Source organism: Bombus pascuorum, chromosome 13, assembly GCF_905332965.1.
Source record: "Bombus pascuorum chromosome 13, iyBomPasc1.1, whole genome shotgun sequence".
NCBI lineage: Eukaryota > Metazoa > Arthropoda > Insecta > Hymenoptera > Apidae > Bombus > Bombus pascuorum.
The window spans coordinates 11,807,066-11,827,906 of record NC_083500.1 but is presented as its reverse complement, the minus strand read 5'-3'; the positions used below and the strand labels follow the sequence as shown (position 1 = coordinate 11,827,906).

General features: G+C 49.6%; 1 protein-coding gene across 2 annotated transcripts in view; it reads right to left on the bottom strand.

Annotated features, from left to right (window-relative positions):
• LOC132913185 (uncharacterized) overlaps positions 1 to 20,841 on the bottom strand; it is a 46,319-nt gene that overhangs the window by 2,851 nt on the left and 22,627 nt on the right. For both annotated transcript variants that reach the window (XM_060971251.1, XM_060971250.1), the window contains 5 exons: positions 13,384 to 13,510; positions 7,465 to 7,600; positions 3,967 to 4,100; positions 1,506 to 1,618; positions 1,266 to 1,339 (listed from right to left, as the gene is read on the bottom strand). In XM_060971251.1, coding sequence (XP_060827234.1) covers positions 1,266 to 1,339; positions 1,506 to 1,618; positions 3,967 to 4,100; positions 7,465 to 7,600; positions 13,384 to 13,510 — 584 coding nt within the window. The remainder of the gene's footprint in view (positions 1 to 1,265; positions 1,340 to 1,505; positions 1,619 to 3,966; positions 4,101 to 7,464; positions 7,601 to 13,383; positions 13,511 to 20,841) is intronic.

Below are 20,841 nucleotides of genomic sequence, written 5' to 3'. Positions count from 1 at the left end.
AAAGAAAGGAGAAACCGAGGCGAAAGGTAAACGAGCGTAAATTATTGTTTTAATTTTGGTAGTTGGGGCGAGCGCGCGCCTCTCGAGGGAAGCCCGGGCCGACTTTGCGGCCGGTGCAGGCCCGTTCCACGGACACCGACGATCGTAAAGCATCCTTAATTCGTTAGAGCGCGCGAACGATGCTTAATTTCCTGCGAAAGTGACTCCTCGCGTCCTCCCCTTCCCCTTCTCCTTCTCGCTTTCTACGGGGTTGCGCCTCTTTCGCTCGGAAATAACGAGGTAATCGTTTCTCGCGCCGTCAGGCACGCGTTAATTAACGCGTCCGTCGTTTCGACGGTTCTCGCTTCTCCTTCGTTCGTCCATTTTTCGAAAGAGGACGCGGCCGACGGAGAAGCGAACGAGAGGCGCGTTCTGGGACACGAGAAAGGGAAACCGAAAGGCTAGTTTCGCACGAAGATACGCGCGTACAAGACGTATTCAGCGCTAAAATATACGTAGCAGTCGCCCAAGACTGTGATTTTCGAGCTTCTTCGTCTCGTCGAAAAATATATTTTGAGCACTCGGTTCCGGACTCTTAATTCCGAGACCAAAGGATACGAAGACGGAGGATATCTCGTCCAGATATTTCTACAAAGTCCGACGATTACGAACGTCGGTTTTTACCGTTAGATCGTCCGAGAAGTTTCTTTCGTTTTGTAAGGAAATAATGGATTTGCATTTTCTTCTATCTAAATAAAGATCACGGCGTTCGACAGTTGAGGTTTCGCGTTTGTACAAAGATGCGTCGTTGTAAAAGACACTTTTCGGACAACCTAATGCTACATATTGCCTCTAAATGCCGTCGGAACGTGCTACCATACGTAGCTATAATCGTTATAAACAGGATAAAACGATTACAGTTCGATATACCCGTGATTAAAATATACAAGGTGGAATCGATAATTACGATAGCGCAGTAATGAACTCTGTTTCGATAAAAATAGACGAGTTGCATTAATATCGAGTTTATTTACACCTCCGGTAAAAATCGTTGCCGTTCGAGTAACGAACTACGCACACGCAATTTAGTCATTAAATATGCGTTACCAAATGCGTCTATACGATATGTGTACATGTTGGAAAATAAAATGTACGTGTATAGCCGTTGTACGCGTCGATGCGGTGCTTGTCGCATATATGTGTGCGCGTATCGCGACAGCCGTATTTTCGCGTGCAACTAGCCGAACGGAGAATTCTCGTGGAGATCGTAACGAGGCAGAGCTTACCGAAAACTTCCGTTGTGCGCGTCTCGAAGCGCGGCTTGTCCGACATCGAGTCCAATACCACGGTCGCCTCGCATCTTCGACAAAATTTATAGAGACGTATTAATCGTCGGGTCTGGACGAGTCGGGCTGTTGATGATGATAGCGATGGCAGTGATGGCAGAGTGACGGTGATATGAGTATTGGCGAGTGTTGGTGGTGGTGGTGATGGGTAGGGGAGGAGATTGTCCAGGGCGGAATTACCTGACGTTTATTTTGTCGCCGGCGATGTGATCCGGTTCCAATTGCAGTCGTAAACTGGATATCACCGAATAAAGTCCGTGCTGCTCGAACACCATTTCCGTGTCTGGTTTCACCTGAAACAAACGCGACGGGACGTGTTCCACGAGTTGCAGCGTGTGGGAGATCGTCAGGGCGATCGGCCTCGAGGATCCAGTCGAACTTGCTTTTTATCGTCGTGCGACAGTGTCGAATTCTCGCGACCGAACATCGACGAGTTACGGAAACCGAGCGAAGGGAGCGAAGAACGAAACGTCGCGACGTCTCGCGATTGGCGATCGAGATCAACCGAAGAGTTTTAGGCCCCGAACCATGTTCGAAAGTGATTCGAACGTTTGATCGCGCGTCAGGATACGCGTTCGAGAATCCGATCCGAAATGTTTTAGACGCCGTCGGTACCGGCGATGGAAGGCGAGTAGTGGAAGCGCCGCGTTTCGAATGGAAACGCCGAGTCGAAAGGCCGCGGCGGTACGTCGCGGCGACGAGATTTCCTCCGAGAGCAAACGAGATTCGCAGCCGCGGGCTACCCGAGCAAAGAACTTCGTCTTGCTTTCGCGAAATGAAAGGCCGGCGCGCGGCAGCTACGTTTGCCGAGAAAATCTGCTCGTTGAACGTTCGCGCGCGAATCCTAAGAATTCCGTAGCACGGGACCGACACTGCGCACGCTGTCCTCGTTTCATCGAAACTATATTGCCTCTCCTTTTTCATCCTCATCTTCATTTTCATCCGCTTCTTCCGTGAATCTGTTCGCGAAAGGGGGAGCGGACCGGAGACCGAGAGATAAACGAGCCTCGAAATTAAATCATTTTTAAGCCGTATTCTCCTCAGCTCGCGCTGCTTCCCTCGATCCCTTTGATCGCGCCTCCGTCCTATTTTCGTTCCTCCTTCGCCAAACTTCGTCGAGCCTCCTAATCTCTCGTTTCTTTCGCGCGTACCATCTCGATTCAACGACGTTCCTCCCTCTTTCTTCCCTCTTTGTTTTCCGTTTTCTTGTTTTCTTGTTTCCGATCGAACGCATCGATCGATCCGCCGAACACGTCGGCGCGTTTCCAGTAAATTCCAAAGTCGACGGCGGACGGAGAGAGAGAGAGAGAGAGAGAGAGAGGAAAGCAGGCGCAGCCTTAGAAAGGATTGTTCGCTCGACCGCCCGAAGCCGGGTAATTGAAAGAGAATCGAAGATTAAGTGCAGCCGGAGGCGGAACGCGAGCGATCGAGGGCCGCGGGCCGTGGAAAGTCGAAGGCCTCTTGCGGCCATCCCCGTCGGCTTTGTCGCCGAATCTTTCGAGAGTCGTCACGACGAGAACGTTTTCGAAACGATATTACACTCGCGTTAAGTGGCGCGCTAAACTCGCTCAACTCCTAATGGACATCGTCGAGAAGGTTGGCAAGTTTTCCTCGAGCAACGCGGAGGTGGGAGACGACGAGCGGGATAATAGGAAACTTTTCGAGCCGTCGCGGCGCGCGCGATTCGCTGCGAAGCCCTAAAGGGGCACCGACGTTCATCGACGTAATCTTTAAACGCGCGCAACTTGCGAAGCTCGTGTCTACTCGCTTCAACTGCCTGCGCTTTGCGGATTATATTTTTAAATCCTCGGAGTGACGAGACCTCGCGACCCGGCGATGTAACGCGAGAGGCGGACGATCGAAAACGCGAGATTCGATCGCGGTGTTCCTTTGTTCGACCGGTTCGACTCGGCCGACTTTTCTCGCAGACAAATTAGATTCCCTTCGACTACGTGACGCGGATTAATTAGCAGTTAACCGAGTTGCCCGAATTTCCTTCTTCCGCCGACCGTCTCTCGTCTTTCCCACCTCCTCGCCGTTTCTTTCTTTCCAGCAATCTCTTCTTGCCTCTGTTTCTCGAATTATTCTTCGTTGGCTCTCGTTTCTTTGAAAAGAGAAGAGAGAGAGAGAGAGAGAGAGAGAGAGAGTCGAAAAGTCGTCGAGTTGCAGAGAGTAGCCGAGGCAAAAGAGGACGTTCCCGGAAAGCGGTGGTTGGCGGTGGCACGTTGGTGCAGCGAAGCGGATGTAGAGTCGACTGGCGCCCTACTACGCGCGCGTTCTCCCACAGCTCGTTAATTGGAGCTTTGGCTCATCAAGCATCGTCGTCGTTGCCGGTATCGTTGCCTCTGCCATCGTCATTTCTGAGCGCCTCTCTCCTCGTCTTCCCTCGCTCGCTCATCCGTTTAACGATCTCTAGGTCTTGCTCCGTCGTCACGGTTCGCCTATCCGCACGGTTTCGGACTCTCTCTCTCTCTCTCTCTCTGTCTCTAAAGTCTAAATCTATAACTTTCCTTATAGCCGTGTTAAAATATATAACTCTCGACGTATCGACCATTACACCGGCGAGCACGCAAAAGCCTATTCGACGATTCCGTTTCTCAAAGTTGCGGCGAGGCGAACGGAACGCTCGCGTTTCTCTCACCTGCTCCCTATTGATGAACCATTTGAGCGTCGCGGCGGGATGGGACTTGCCGCTGGTGCAATTCAGCCCGAGGACGTCGCCGGTCGCGTAAACCTTCTCCTCGCCCGTTATCGACGGCCCGTCTTGCGGCAGAACTGCAATCACATCGAGAACATTTACGCGCGGTCGCTCATTCTTCTCGCTGCCATCCACGCTCCGCTCTACTCCCTGTCTCGCTTCGTCTCGTGGTTTTTTTAAATTTAAAGACTCTTTTTGTAACGCGATAAGGACCACCTCGTTAACGACCAAAATTCAACGACGCTTTCCACGCTCATCTCCTACAAAGGAAGAACTCATCTGTTGCGTCTACGTGTAGCATTCGATCGGGAACGAGCCACGATTCTGCTTATTTTTTATTATTGGCTGTCCAATTTAGCCAGTTTTAACCGTCCCATTAATTTCGTCGCGACAAAAAATAATTAACCAGTCCACACGTTTCGTGATCCTTATATTTTCCTTCGACCATGATCAAATCCACTTCTCGTCGTACGTACGTGTATCTTTCATTCGTAGACATATGCGGTTGAAAATTGTTGGAACACAACGATGTTACGCGCACAGACACGATACTCTTACAAAGACACCCGCACAGGCATTTTTTTTTTTTTTATTTTGGTTATTTTACAATTTGTCCTTATGGACATTTGGTAAAGTGTTATATCTTGTTAGTGAAGAAAAAAAAAAAAAATAAAAATAAAAAATAAATATAGCATGTGGGCGGCTACCCCCAGCGGGGTGCCAGCTTCGTTTTTTCTAAGTTATATCTTTTGTCAGGCATTTGAACAGGACACTTACGCAGGTCATACTCGTTACCGTATAGAGAGTGGGGTTCAAAATATTTAAGGGACCATGGGTCACTACCTGCGTCTAGTCCGAGAGTAACTGGCCAACGATCAATTATATCACTCGCTTATATACATTTGGTTCCGTAGTTCTGCTTAACAAATATCACCGAATATCATTTTAACATAAACATTGTGTCTTCCACAGATTATTAATCTTGACTTTAAGATTAAATTCTAACACAAATCGATTACGTTCGACCGCTGCCAGAAGTCGAAACGCTTTATCGTAAAACTTGGATACAGATTTTCATCTGCAAGATCCGTCACGCGTCAAATAAATCACTGGAAACGTCATCTCTCGCGAGAAACAGCGTCGATTAAACGATGTTCCTTAAGACGATTGAGACCGCTTTGTTTGTACTCGCTACGGCATTCCAATATCGAGTCGTTCCAAGATATACACACGCCGTGACGTTTCCAAGATCGAGAAAGAATCATTTGTTATTCCTCCGTGAGGCAGTTGAATGCCGAATTCTCTTAAATGCGGTAATTACGGGAAAAAATCGAGGAATATCGGAGAGGAAAGATGATTCCGAACGACAAAGGGAGAAGCTTGTGTACCGTTGAATATAAATTCAATCGAAGCATTCGATTCCATTGCGCTATAAATAGCGAAACGTTACCGCGAAAGAAGCTTCCGCAAAGACACGTTATCCGTGAATATCTCCTCTTCGTTATGAATTTTCCCAACGACCTAATTTACACGTATTTTGGATTCGATCGTTGCACGTACCGATACCGACGACTTTTTCGTATTTAGACCGTCGTTTCGAAATACTGCGAATCGTCTCCTGTCTCTTTCGCTTGCTCTTAGTTTCCTCGATCGATGCAATTTAACGGAAAATCCGACGTAAGTATCGTACATGGGAGGAATCACTCGCGAATTCGAACGGTCGATGGTGGCGTTTGCATTGCGCGAGCACGCGTACCGTCGCGTAGATCGATCGACAGGCGATCGAAGCTCTTCCTATTTCTCGAATATCTTAGCAAGATTGCCAGCGTTCGCGACTCGAGATTTAATCTGGACCAGTTGGAGGAAACGTTCCGCCGTCGGATCGTTTTCGAGAGCACGATCGCGATAAAAGTTCATCCCCTCGATAAGCCTTCGAAGCTGTCACGACACCCCGCTTAGAATATTCAACGAAGCCATTCGCGACTGCTGCCGGATTGATCCTTTCGCGCGTCGCGTTCAACCTTACGCGCAAAGATACACGATTCGGCTTACAACGGGACCTTGCTTCTCCTCTCTCCTTCTTTTTTCCTTTTTTGCATCTAGTTATCGAGAGACAGAGAGAGACTTTATCCGCTCGCTTGCCCTTCCCTATACCGCGAACAAGTTTGCGTATTCGAAGCGAGGCGTACGCGATATTCCTCGTCGGAGCGAGAATGAGCAACAAATTGAAATTTACGAGGAACGCGAAAATCTTTGGTTACGGGTCTTTAGACCGGGCGGAGTGAACGTTCGCGAAGAGAGGCTCGAAGAACCGTGGCATGCGGTTTCTTGTTAGCTTTTCGTTTGCGTCGACACTTGCGGTTTGAACGAAGGGATGCGTTTAGCCTCGCGGAAGGAGGGAAGAAAGGAAGGAGGGAAAGAGGGAAGGAAGCGGAGGAGGCTGGAAGGAGGAGAGGAAGAGCGAAAGGAAGAAAAGGGCGGAAAAGGAGAAAGATCGGAAGAAGGAGGAATTCGGCGGAGGCACGAACGATGGCCGCGGGTTATTTGCCGTGTACCAAATTTTCCACGAGGTCGGTAAAGGTACGGTAATGGCGGGTACGTGGTGGGTTATCGATCGTGCATGGGTCGGAGAGCGCGGCCGGACTACGAGAAGAGGAACACGACGCAGGAAGGAAATTTCATCGTTTTCGAAGACGCCACGGGAAAGCTTTCGAAGGCGGTGCGCGGCCCTTTAGTCTGCCGCGTCGCGACTCCTTTTCCCGAGAACCGAGCCGACGATGCTTTTACGGTCGAGAAGCCTTTCCTTTTCGTTTATAGTTTCCCGTCTCTTCCTTCTCTGTTCCGCGCCGCTGCCATCCATCCACGCGTCTGCGGCTTCGCGTTACGATCCCCGTAATATTCGTCGGACTTTGCCTCGTCTTTACGCGATCCTAAAATTTAACGCTCCAAAGAAAGATCGAAGTTTTCTGTTGTCGTAGGTCTAGAGCGCAGGTTGATGGAAGCGCGAGCCAGCTAAAGCCGAAGCCACACGACGGCTATTCACGGTAATGGGTCGCCAGGTATCCTCGTTTTGTCCCAGTACACAGGTGTACACCTTGATCGTCCCTGTGATCGATTTTAAACCGGAGCAAAAGCCCACAGTCTGTTTTTGGCTCGATCGATTCCACTTTGGACCGTCGTTGACATCCGTCCGTCCGACTTGCGGAACGACGCTGTGGAAATATTTGACCGATGATTCTCTTCCTTCTATCCGTTTACGTTCCCCTCGAACACCAGAGAAGACCGAAACTCGGAAATGGCGAACGCTCGACGCAAATTATGGCGGTTCGATAGCGGTGATCAAAGGATTATTAACTAGCGGAGCAACCCGGGGACGGATTCAAAGTGAGACGGAAAGAGATCAGAGTAAGAGAGACGGATGACGCAGACTGGTTCGCTCACCTGCGACTTCCATACTGGCTTCTGCGCTGACCGAGTTGAAGCTGGGAGCCTCCGCGCTCACTTCGCACTTGTACCGTCCGCTACTGTGCAGGCTCACGTCCTGCAGTAGCACCTCCTTGTCGTTGGATTTTCGATGCTGTAACAAACAGAGACGTTGTTCGATGAATCTTCCGTGTTAATCGTTGACGCTCGTGGTTACGAAGCATCGATCGGATAGAAACCTTTCTCGAAGAGGGACCAACCTCTCGGCGAGCCACAAGGACTACTTTATCCCGAACTCGATGCATAGACTACGCGTAAACTAACTGTGTGATACGGAGGATGTTTGAAACCTTGAAAACATCGTGCGAGACCTCTTTGCCAACTAAGGGAGGAGCAACCTCTACGAATCGTTGCCGAAGAAGACCCGAATGTTCAGACTCGCTCGTCCCTTGCTCGAATACCGAACGACCGAATATAGGTGTTTACACGATCGGCGAACCCCGATCGAACGCTAATTGTCCGATTCGAGCGTGTTTTCTCTGTGGGCCATCCGCGACAGGAAGCAACCCGGGCCAACGATCGCTTTATCTTTCAAAGGGGATCTCGTGGCCGCGGCAGGCGAGATCGATGCCAGGCTCCGTGTGTCGACGCACTTCTCTGACGACCTGGAAAAAACCCTTTGCCTCTGTCGACCCGCGTTCCATCGACGAGAGCGAGTCTTTCCCTCTCCGTAGCAAAGTTTACCGATACAAATGGAACGAGATGGAGCTTCTCGTTTGATCGAGCGAGCAAACAGCCACCGTTACATTTTCGCACCAATTTTTCCGAAGCTTTGCCACTCTTCGACGCGTCCAAGTCCACCGGCCAGCTCTTCGCGTGGCTCGCTGCTGCGTTTTCCACACGCCGTTTGAAATTATTCTTCATAGACAGAATATTACGCTATTAGGTAGGTAAGAGGCTTACGCGCTTATATCGATTTATTGCCATAGTCGCCGCCGGTACCGGCTCTACGTACTGAAAGTTATTTCGGCGAGATAGATGGGTACAGCGGACTTGTTCCACCGGTAAGTAGAAAAGGTACGTCGCTGAGCCGACGTTGCTCAGAGGTGCGTCTGTCTCCCGTCCCTTGCGTCTCGGCTGCACACGTTCGATGTTTCGCTAACAATTTCGATACCGTTGCCAAGCAATCGCGAAAGCGGCTGAACGCGTTCCGTACGAGTTTTACGCCACGATTTTAGAGATCTTCGTGGCCAACGTCGACCGACATTTTCCATCCTACTCTTTGCGTAACAAATGCGTTTCCATCGTGACTCGTTCGACGCCCGACGAGACCAAGCGAACGTTAGCGAGACATCGTCGCGTCGAAGCGTAACGCAGAGTATAACGGCGTCAAGTATCCGTGTATAGCTAATTATTTCGAGAAGTTCGATCGGAAAAGGTATCTTGTCGCGATGCGATCGAGCAGGCATCCGATCGCGATTCGTCCGATCGTTGGAAGCTCGCACGGAAAGGGAAGACCCGCAATAGATGGAATCGCGACGTCGTTAATCCGTTTACCCTACGCGCGGGTCTTTCCGCTCCAACGTTACGAATATTCCCCTTTCGTCGTTCCCGTTTGCACGCGGTCGGTCCGCGTCGCGACGATCCGATCGTCCGAAGAAATCCAACGGAATCTGGACGAGGCGCGGGCAGATCGAGTTGCCGACAAGTTTTTTAGCGATCGCGGGGAAACGTCGACGTTTATTCCGCCGCGGTGAGACTCGGTCGAACGCAAACTTTCTTCATCGACAAATCGATTTACGTTGGAGAACGGGGAGAAAAGTTGCGGGAAAACAAGGGAGCAGGGTGAAGGAAAGTCGAAACGTTGGAGAGAATCGCATTACCTTCGGGGTTATTTCGTCCGGCGAACGCGACTCTTCGGCCGAACGATTTAGGTCGCTCGGGGAGCAGAGGGAAAAAGAGATAGAGAGACACGCGTGTCTGCGATTCAGCGAGAAACGCGGCACGTCGCTACATCGTCGGATGCGTTCCGATAAAACGTGACTCGTTCTTCTCCGCTGTTTCGCGTGTGCTACATTTCTTGAAAACGCGTCGTGACACGGAACGAGAGGATCGCTGTCTCGGAAGGCCAAACTTTCGCACGAAGCGCACGAAAGAGCAAGACAGAGGGAAAAAGTTTCGCGAAAGCATTGGCGAGAGAGTTCGAGGTTTGAGACTTCGATTCCTAGCCGATGAAAAGTTTCGCTGCGATACGAAACACGATACGATTTTAAAGGGAACCGCGGCACATTCTTCGTCTTTAGCGAACAGGGAATTAACGAACGTGGGGGATTACCGTGGGACGTTTCGAGACGGTTGACGTTGGGAAAACGGCGCGAAAGCGTCGCGTCGACGGGAAAACGATCTCTGGTCGATAAAGCGTTTAATCGCATCCGCTAGTCGTCGATTAGTCTGCCACGATACCCTGCGCTTTCGCGGGGTAATCGCAGCTTGTCCTGCCATTTGGTTTCCTTCTATTCTCTCCAAAGTCGACCTTTAACCGGACGAGCGCGGCAGGAGCGAAGGGAGAGTTAAATAAACGCGGGGAATCGGGGACACGATTTAAAATTTTCAGATAGTGAAATTAAGTGTGGTGTTACGTAACGGAGCAAAAGAGGGAAGGGGGAATGAGAGGGAAAATTAAAAGTCGAGAGCCCGAGCAAAAATATACGAGTCCGCCCGCTAAATCCACTTAATTCCTGCTACTCCAATAAGTGTCACGTGAGCGTATCCAAGTGGAGGAATGGTCCGGATGGGGAGGGGGGGGTGAAAAGACACGCTCGCTTTTGTCCACGGAGAAATTTCTTTGTCGATATCGGAGAGCCATTGGACCGAGTCAGATTAATAGCTGTTCTCTCTTTCTCTTCCTTTTCTCTTCTCGATCTCGAGAACGGAGCAAAAGGATGAGCCGATTCGACTCACGTAATGCTCGTTACGCGTCGGCTGATATTAACGAGCGTCGAGGAAAACGGAACTTTCGTGCCTTCCAAAACGCGAATCGGAAGCGGACGTATCGTACCGAGAATAGACGAGTCTCGTGCGATCCGTTTCTGCCTTCCACGGCCTCCGGGACCACATCGCGCGATCCGAGAAATCGATCGGTTAGCCAACGGTTGCTCCTATCCTTCACCCAGCTCTTTCTTCCTCTTAACCTCCGAGCTTTTCCTTCGCCTTTCCGACTTTAAACCGCGTGGCTCTTCCTTCAGTCACGATAGATGGCGGCGATCTCGCTCCTTCTCTCTCTCTCTCTCTCTCTCTCTTCCGTTCTTCCTAGTCTCGTCCCGATTCGTCAAACATTTATTCGGCACGATAAAGGCGACCTCGTTCCACCTGTACGGGGACAACGCGCATCCACCTCGTCGACGTATATCGAAACGTATCGCGAACTTTATGCTTTTCCACCCCGTCGTTCCTTCGCCCTTTTTACTCCGTCCATTCCAACCGGTTCGATGAAATACTTTTATAGACGACGTGGAATAACATTCGGAAAGGGAAATTGAATAGAGGCTTCTTACCGTCTTGGCCGTGGACGAGCCATCTCTTCAACGAACAAGCGCGCCACTCGCTTTTACATTCCGCATGGTGATCGGCCGCGGTCGAATTCCGGGTCTCTATTCTTGGTCGCGAGTTCTAGAACACGTGCCGGTATCGTACGTAGCCTGACATTTTGTCCGAGGATCGAGTAAGCTTCGGGAGACAACGATTAATCGACTAAAGTTTTATGTTCGCGGAACATCGCTTGGTCGAGCTTGCTCTAAACGCCGTAATTAGAGGTCGCCGTAATTGATATGGATAAAAAAATTTGAACATAAAGCGTACATAAACGGAAGACAGAGAAACCGAAGAAATTTTGCAACTCAGAAGCGAGCGAAAAAAGGCAGGACATCTAAAGAACCGATGGTTACACGAGGAACCGGTAATGGCTGACTTTTACGTTTATCGCGTGACACGAGACGCTTCAATATTCGAACACTCTCCTAGTTTATCGTCACCTGGTCGCATTTGTATGCGTACGTGAATGTTCTACCTTTTCTCCTTTGAATGGGACTCGCAAAAACGCAAATTCTCCGCACTGCCGGTGATATTGGTTTCGTTGTTCGTTCAGTACCAGAGTAAACGAACGTCTTTACGATCAGCCAGCCAATTTCTCGTCAACTTGCAGCCACTTGTTACGACTCTGTATGCACATAAACGACGCTTACGATCTCCCGGTCGTTATCCTCGCGTGACTCGCAGAAGAATCGAGGAATTATTTGGCTGCAACTTTAAATATATTATATGTTGGCTCGCTGTTGCGACAAATCGTTTCAAACGGATTTCACAAACACGTGATACCGATCGAGCAATTTTTCCCTCGCGGATCGATTATTACGCGTTACACGAGACTGGTAGACGTTCCGACACACGGCTCAGCTTCTCGGTAGAAAAATCAGCGAACTCTACTTTTCGTTAATTTCTCGGTTTCGTTACGCGAGCACGACGCTATTGTCACGGATCGAATTTTTGTCTGGCACGTGCTACGCCAGATGCGATGGTCCTTGCGAGGTTCCCCATGGTCCTGGCGCCAAGACCTAAACATCGTTACACCGACCCGCCACAAGGCTAAGGAGATACCCTAAACCGAATCTGTTCGGTTTCGTTTCTCTTCGCATAAACATTTTCGGTTTACGGAGAAAGCGGGTGTCTGGCGAGATAACAGGCTTTTCTCACGAACAACGATGCCCACAAGCCGCGTCGGCTCCTCTTTGTCTTTACAGTTTCATTTATTAACCAACGGGCATTTTCTACCGAAAAGCGTGGACGACGAATCCGCGTTCCAAGTTCAAAAGGGCACATCCACACCGAGCTTTCCTCCTCGATGCTACGAGACGGGTGCGAACAGTTCTTCTTGTGATTTCTTGTAATGAAAAACATAACTATTACCGATAAACCCAATTTTTTACTGAATCTTGGATTATCGTTTGAAATTACGTGACACTATCGTCGACGTTCGCTTTCGAAACACGTCTGTTTTCCACGAGTTGATTCGTTACAAGTGGATGATACGCAAATAACAGCGAGCCTGGAGACAAGTGAAAAAAATAGAGTTTGTAAGGTCGTCGCTTCTTTATGCTTTTCATTACATTTCCGAGTGGTTCGCTCGTAAACGGCAGTGCACGTGACGTAAAAATTTCCAGCTAAAAACATAATCCAAAAGTAAACTTGTTAAATAAAACAATAACATCGTAGCGAGTCGCGTCATTTTCGTATCCAGCAAACCTTCGTTACTTTCCCACCGACTGAACTCAATTTCGCGATACGTCGGCAACCGTGAGAGAAAAAAGAGAAGCATTCGCGAAATGTTTACCTTAGATCGGACCACCGACGCATATTCGCAAAGGTAATTGCGCGCGTTTCAGCGCATTGCGTAATGCAAAAATACGTCTACACGCGTGTAGAGATACGCTGGATATTGAAGTCGGATACGAGATAAAAGAGCCGAGTAACTGCTTGCTCTTTCCTTCTGTACTTTTACCAGTCGCTCGTAAATGGAATTTCCGTCGATGTCGCTCGCTTTGTTAGTTCTCTCGTAACGGGGGCATCGCCATACGCGAATCGCTGCTTCTCTTCCTTCTGGATCTCCCTGATTCGTCTTCGTCCAGTCTTCCAGAGGAGTGAGAATAAAAGAGAGAGAGAGAGAGAGATCACGGGAAGGTTAATCGCGCTCCGATCGAGCATGAGCGTCGAGCGGAATTGCACAGAGAGTCGACGTACAAAGATAATCCCCGTAAAGTAGAAGGCGGAGAAGACGCGGACAGCGGATGTCGCGCGCGCGGTACGTGGCAATACGATGATCAGATACCAAAGTCGGAACAAGAGTGCGCGACGTTGCGGGACACAGGAGAGCTTTCAACTCACGTCAACTTTAACGCCCTCGACGCGATAGCTGTGCTTCGTAGGTTCCCCTCTAGGCACGTATCTGTAGAATTCCTCGTGATCCTTGTACCACGTGATGGAGTAAAGCTTGTCCGCTTCTAGGTCGTATCTGAAACAAGAGAGCAAACGATGCGTGACTTATCGTTAAGAGAAAGCGCCGGTTCGATGGTTTCTCGACGATTTGTTTATCTATTTGCTCGCGCTGGGATGTCGCGCGCGTGGCAGACAATACGAAAGCGTAAAAAATTTCTTTCTGATAGAGAACGGCGCAAACTTATTGCACGAGGTAGAATATTCAGGCTCGTTCGGGACGCTCGATCGCCAAGAATTCACACGTTTAACGCTGTAATAGGAATGCGTTTAATGGAAACGCGTTTCGCGAACGACAGCTTGCATATTACAGATACGTTCGATTCCACGAATCTTTACTCTCTGCAAATGCAAGCTTCCGATCGACTAATCGCTTCCTCGTATCGATTCTCGAATTTTCTGAGAAACGTTCGATACGCCGATGCTTACGAACGGCGCTACACGTACGTGTACATGACACTGTGTGTCTCTGTACATAAAAGAGGTTCTTCTTGCGTGTATAGTTGTGTCATTGCATGCTGTTTCAATTATTTCTATCAAGATCACTGGATATGAAAACAGAATGGCCATTAAACAAATAAATAAATATTTCGTTTTCTCTCTCTCTCTCTCTCTCTCCTTGTCTATCCTCGGCGCGTTTCTCTTGGTTAATATCGATTAGCGGAGACCGAGGACGAAAGCAGATGAAACGGTATAGTCGTGACGCGTACGAACCGCGGAATCGTTTCTCGATTAGTCGCAGAGTAGACCGTTTCGATGGTCGGGCCGTGCGAGTAATGGAAACTGTTACCGGTTTCCGGCAACGTATTTGAAGTATCGAGCTCGCGTTTGATGTATTTTTTGCTTTACATATCGGAGATTTCGTTCGTTTATCCGATATTCCATGGAATCGTCTCATCTGGTCTCGGTGTCTCGTTTTGTTTCGTTATCCCGGCCGTTCGGTCTTTTGCGGTTCGCGAACGTTATATAACCGAACGTTGTTGCGTTTTGGGAAAGGGCGGTGAACGTTTTTCCATCCGCAAAGGGGAAGAAGCAACAGGAAAAGGAAGAGACGGACCGGTAATACGAAGGGTGGGAACGGCCAAGTAAGAACGATTCGGGTTCTCGCGTCGCAGGATAAACGGGACAACGGTTGCCGAGAATCGTGCGAGCTACGTGTTCGTCCGTAGGTATGCGCTTTAACGTGATTACAATGATGCCCGGGCACGAAGGAAGGAACGGGCCACTGTCGCGTGACAAGCTTCCAACCTGGCGAACAACAATTACGGTAATTGATCAACATCCGCGATCCAAGCGTAGCGTCGCGAATCGCATCAATTTGCTAATCGAGTGCTTTCCTCTCGTTCGTCGTTCTCCCGTCGGGGAATTAAAAAAAGGTCCCTCGGAGGATTCTCCGTTAGCGTCCCATCTTCGGAAACCGGAAATCCTTTAGCTCGGATAATTCCACGGAATCGAACGTCCGGAGGATTTTACAAGTAAACGTGGTTTCTCCGTCCCTTCCGCCCTCCTCTCTCTCTCTCTGTCTTTCCTCGGATAGAGTCTCCTTCGGCGTAACGAAATCGAATCGACCTTCCGCTCCGCTGTCCTTCTTCGGCGATCGTCGTTCGTCAACACCAATGCCGTTCGTGTTCCGCTATCGGAATCGCCGATAAAATCGCGAAGCGCAACAGGCTATTCCGCTGGAGCGCGAGAGCTGGAGTGCAACACGATAATTAATATTTGTAAAGTAATTAAACTAGCGCGTTTGTGTTGGAGCGGAGCGGCGATGTCTGGAGTCACCGTGGCGCGATACGTCCTGCTTTTCGGATTCGCTGCCTGTCTCTCGCGTAATAGCATCGACCGTATCCGACGGAACGATCGCGGATAACGCGCGACGGCGAAGCTCGCTCGTTGGAAAACTCGTCGACTAATACGCGGTGCTCTCGTCCTCGAATTGGACCGTATCTATTATACACGCTCTGCTCGCGGCGATCGTCTCGATAACAAAGCAACGAGAAGACCAGCCAGCTTATGTTTACCAGCGATTAAATTTTATCCGCGTCGTATTTTATTCCTGCTCCTCCGCCGTTCCTGGACGGCTGGATGCGTCGTCGTTTCTCTTATTGTCGTCCGCGTCTAGCCTCGCGTCTCGATCGTAATCGTCTTTCGGAATTTACCCCGTCGGCTTCACCCCTTTCCTCTCTGCCATTCTCTCGACTCGTTAAATTGCGTTGCAACGGAGAGTCGCTCGATTACGTTTCAACGTAGACGTTCTATATCGTGGAGGCAACGACGAGAAGAGTACGATAAGGTAGTTGCACGCCGCGTTACCGTTAGATACCGTGCACCGTCGTATGGAATACGTCGATGCTCCGCCGTACGATGTTGTATCGCGACGTCGTTTGTACAGTCTGTCGGCCAACTAGCCGGTTACTCGGTTGCTCGGTTGCTCGGTTGCTCGATCGTTGCACCATTGCGGAGCGGCACGGTCGCACGGTGACATCGTTGCATAGCCGACGTACCCAAGGGGGGCATCCGGTGGTAGGGAGGGGTTGCTCCGCTTCCGCTTGCATTGGCACCGGTGCTGCTGTCGCCATCGCCGTCACCGTCGCCGCCGTGGAGGTAGCTCCCTAGTTGCCAGCTGCAGAGCTACCGGAAAAGGGATTGCCGCATTCGAGCGTAGGTGCACAATTTGGAGGGCTGCGTCGTGGGATTGATTTGCATCCTCCGGCTCATTTGCCGGGTCGTGTCCTGCGGGAACTCCCCCTTCACCTCCCCTCGCAGCTTCCAAGCTCGCGCGCTCTCACGCTCCGCCTTTCCATTTTCTTTTCTCTTTGTGGCGGCTTTCCCGGTTTTCCCTCCTTTCTATATAGATCCTACCAATTTTCTCTTCCGTCGCTTCTTTCCCTTCTTTCCACCCCTCCTGCCCTCCGTCCCTCTATCCTTTGCTTTCCCTTTCTCCGAGACCTTCCGTCGTAGACGGCAAAGCGGAAATCTTTTGTTTCGACTCGATTCCATCCGATTCGATTCGATTCGTCGAGTATGCACGTGCGCTCACGGTATCCGCTCGTCAACGAGCTACAGCGACGGTGTAGAGGACCGCGCGCCAGGCAAATTTCTCTGTTCTTTGATCAAATTATCGCGTGTCGGATTTGCGAGTCGCGGTAGAACGCGCAAGAGGGAAGCTGCTTTATATCCACCGGGCACCCCATTGTTCGCAGCGGAGAGAGTTTCGGTGCAGCGGCGGCGGGTCTGAAGCTTCGACGTATCGCGACTGTACGTCGTATCCGGTATGCGCATAAAAGCGGTCTTGACGTTGGAAAATCGCCCGACTATCTTCGTTCCGACGTCGCTCTATCATCTCGTTCGACGGAGCTCCCAGACGGAGCTCGGAGAAAGCGTTTTTCCGCCTTCGACTACCATTCGCCAGCCATTCGCCGGCCATTCCAACAAGTTGCGCAAACTTGGAAGATTTGTAACGAAGAGAAGTCGATCGTTCTTCTGTTCGAAAAGTTAGGAGAAAGGAGTGCGTCTGGGCGTAGAACGGCGTAGAACGTGGCAGACGATCGTCTATCGCACACTCCGTCTCTGGACTTTGCTTCCGATTCGAAGATTCCGTTGAACGGTTGCGAAGCGTTAGTCGCGCTCGGAAGAATCCGGTCGCGATCTTCGTGGCGGTGAAATTCCCCGGAATTTCGACGGGTGCGAGCAAGAAGGCGAAGAGGGACGGTTGCTCGCGCGCCGAAATCACCAAGGAACTTGGTCGTTGGTCGCCGCGCCCCGTTAAAGCCGCTCGGAATGCCGTTTGGAACGGGACGAAACAGGCGAACCGGAATTGAACAGGACGGAGAACGGAACGGAGAATGAAACGAGGTGAGCTGAAACGGGTTGCCGGAACGAGACAGGACGGAGCGAGGTTAGGAGCGGGATACGGAGAAGAGAAGAGGCGACGCGCCGGATAAACCAACAACCGAGCGCTCGCTGGGGACGGTAAACTAATTTGCAATTTATACCTACGTCGGAAAACGATCCCCGTCTCTTTGCTACGTCATGCTGCCGTCCTGGCGCTCGACTGGCACCCAATATCAAAGAACTCGGTGTACACGCTCGTCGTCCAACTCTTTCCTTTTTCCGCGAGAGAATGTCGCTTCTGTCGAGAAAAACGGTACGTCGACCCGGATAATCGAGGATACCGAGCCAAACAAACGACGCGTTCTACACCCGAACAGCCTTCCCTCACCCTACGCTTTCATCCTCTCGCCCGTTTCCACGCCTATTGCTCGACCAAGCGACGATCGTTTCCATCGAATACGACTCTGCCAATGGACACGACACCGTACCGACTCCTAGCTTCCTTTGAATAAATCACATCGATTTTACGAGTGTACCAGAAGATGCTGAGTACCGCGCGACACTCCCAGCGGAATGTCAATTTAGCTTCGAACCTCGTTAATTACGCAAATCGTCACGTTGCCGTTCTCGCCTCGCCGCTCCACCTTCCTTTTCCTTCGATTTTTCGAACGACTTTCGCTAGGTCCTATCCTCCACGCGCCTCCCAAGACGTCCGAGAATAAACAGGACGTCGACCGTATTTATCGTCGAGAATGTCGCGCCAGCCTCGCTTTGTAAAACTCGACGGCGATCGTCGTACCGTGACTGCGTGAAAATCGAGAAACGACGGACGAGAGGAGAACGATACCGTCGCTGTTTCGTTCGCTCTTCTATGGTTTATGAACCAGCTATCGCGAGCCTTATTCCAGAAGAGTAGGAGAATGAGATTAGAATACGAATGACTTGGTGGTTGTTTTGACAGGAGCACGAGGAACGAGAAAAAGAGCCGGACGAACGTGTCACGTTCCACCGCTTGAAAGAAACCGAGCGGAAGGAGACGACGACTAAACGTAAGAACGAAGAGTCGAGAAGAGTACGTTCGTTTGGCTGGTAAACACCTGGGAAGAACGGAAAGTTGCGAGACTCTGGACTCTCGGTCGCAGAGCGGAAAGACCTACCGCGCCAAGGTTCTTTCACACCTTTTCCTCGTTCCTAATGTCTCGACGTATCGCGGAGCTCGCACTCCGATTACACGGATCTCACGTGCTTTTTGCTATTTCGTCGCCACGTCCGTACGATAACCAAGATAATAACGTTCGATCGTCTATCGGTGTGCCACTTACGTATCGGTGTTGCCCACTTACAAAATTAAAATCTAAAAAAAGCAACGGCGAATCTCGTACAGCGTACAACGCGTTTCTGGCAACTGGGTCGAGTTATAATTTTAAAGCGGTAGAAAATAGATGAATATTTTATATTGGATAAGCTTAAATTGTTTCGAGGGGCGCGTCGCTCGGTATACACGCGTCTTCTTCGCCAGCGAAATCGCTTCGAGATCCCAACGCCCGAGGATAATCCGTACCTCGATGTCAAAAGCAACGAGGCGATATTTTTAATCTCTGGGGGAGGCGGGCTAAATCGATCGATCAAAATACAAGAATAGCGAAAAAGTTTCAATTCAATATCGCAACGTTACGCCGGTTCGCTGTTCTCAAGTTATTGAGTTTCAAAACGTAATAGTTCGATAGAGTCTGTTGGAGGATACGTGCCGGCGGCGCGCAGGATATGCCACTCTAACTGACGAATTTTGCTTCTCAACTTTATAATTCGATAACGCACGACCGATTCGCGAATTCGAGCAACGCCATTCGACAACTCGCGTTACGACTTTTTTCTCCGTTTCTCGTCCTTTTCTTCTTCCTCGCGATTTCGCGACGCTTAAATAGATTTTCTGACGCGTCCGAGATACAATCGATAACGCGTACATATTATACGACGCGAGCATTGGTCCGAAGTAAAATAACGCTTAAGACGCGAGAGAAGCGTGGAAAATTGAAAAAAGCTCTATCTCGCGCACGGCTTCGCGTTCTGTGAATTAATCTTGGGATTTTGCTCGGCAGCTGGCTGGCTACGCGGGTGGGATCAACGCGTTGATTCGATCGATCGGTTTTCCGCCGATCAACGGGTGCAATTTGGTTCGACGCGTCCGTCTCGTTGGATATTATCGAGCGATCTCGCGGTCTAGGTCGACGACACGTTCGCGAAAATCGATTTTCCCCTCGAAATCAAAGTCAACTCGGCAATTGCTCGCTGTTTCTTACATTGCTCGTGAAAACAAGTACCCACTAGAAATGCAGGCGCGCGCGATACCCAACGGTCGACCTTATTTTCTTCGTGAAAAGTCGTTGAGTCCGCGCCACTAATTAGAATGCATATTCCGACTAGCCGTAATTGTAGGACGCGCAACGCTGGCACCATAATTTCATTACGTCTTAATTAACATGGTGGCACGCGCGCGCAGCTTAAGGATCCACGAAATATCATCGAGGACACGTTACACGGTTAATCCACGACCACGGTCGTTGGTTCCATCTTTTTCAAAGTGTATTTCGATGTTCGCTATGACTTTTAACGATTATTTAACTCGCGTTACGACAAAGGGTTCGGCGATACGATCGAGAAGGAGACGGATGTACGCACTTGTCTGTGAGTCACGAGACACTCGCTAGTTTCCACAGCACAAGCCCTAACGAGACAACTTTTGTGCAAAATATGTGTAATAAATCTTGAAAACTTTCAAAATATTCTCAGATAATTGGTACGCGGTTAACGAGCGTTAGCTTCGTTTTGCGACAACGTACATCGAAAGATCGAATCGAAGCTATAGAATTTTTTCTTTTTTTTTTTTTTTCGTACGAAAACTCGTCTCCGAGTAAGTCGATGTTCGAGATTCGTCGGTTACACGCACGCTGCACTCGAGATACAACGTAGACTAATTTTTCTTGCATATTCGATTCAGACCTTCAGCATCTGTCATTTTGTCAATGCGCAGAGCAAAAAAAGTAGGCGGAAAAGTAAATCATTTTCCACGATTTTAAATACTAATAAATAAAATTATCGTGTAATATATACGTTTGTATCTCGTTTCTCGTTACTCGGTATTCGATAAATACAAACGGTATTTCAAGCATGCGTTACATCGACACGCGTCGTTATGTACGCGGGCATAACGCGCCGGATCACGTGTAAATGTACTTGTACTCGACAGATTTTTATTATCGATTTATTCCAAAATAACGCTACGATAAAACGTCACTCCACATTTTCGATTTATTTTTTCATGTAGATTTATACCACTCTTTCGTGTTTTAGTACGGGTCCGAAAACAATCCGTATAAATCAACAGAGAAATTAATACGAATGATCGATATTTCTACCGTATTCTCTATCTATCGTATCGAAAACAAGCCAGGTATCATGCTAATTTACATGTAGCACATTACCGTTCAAGTTAAAAGTATTTACCAGTACTATCGCGCA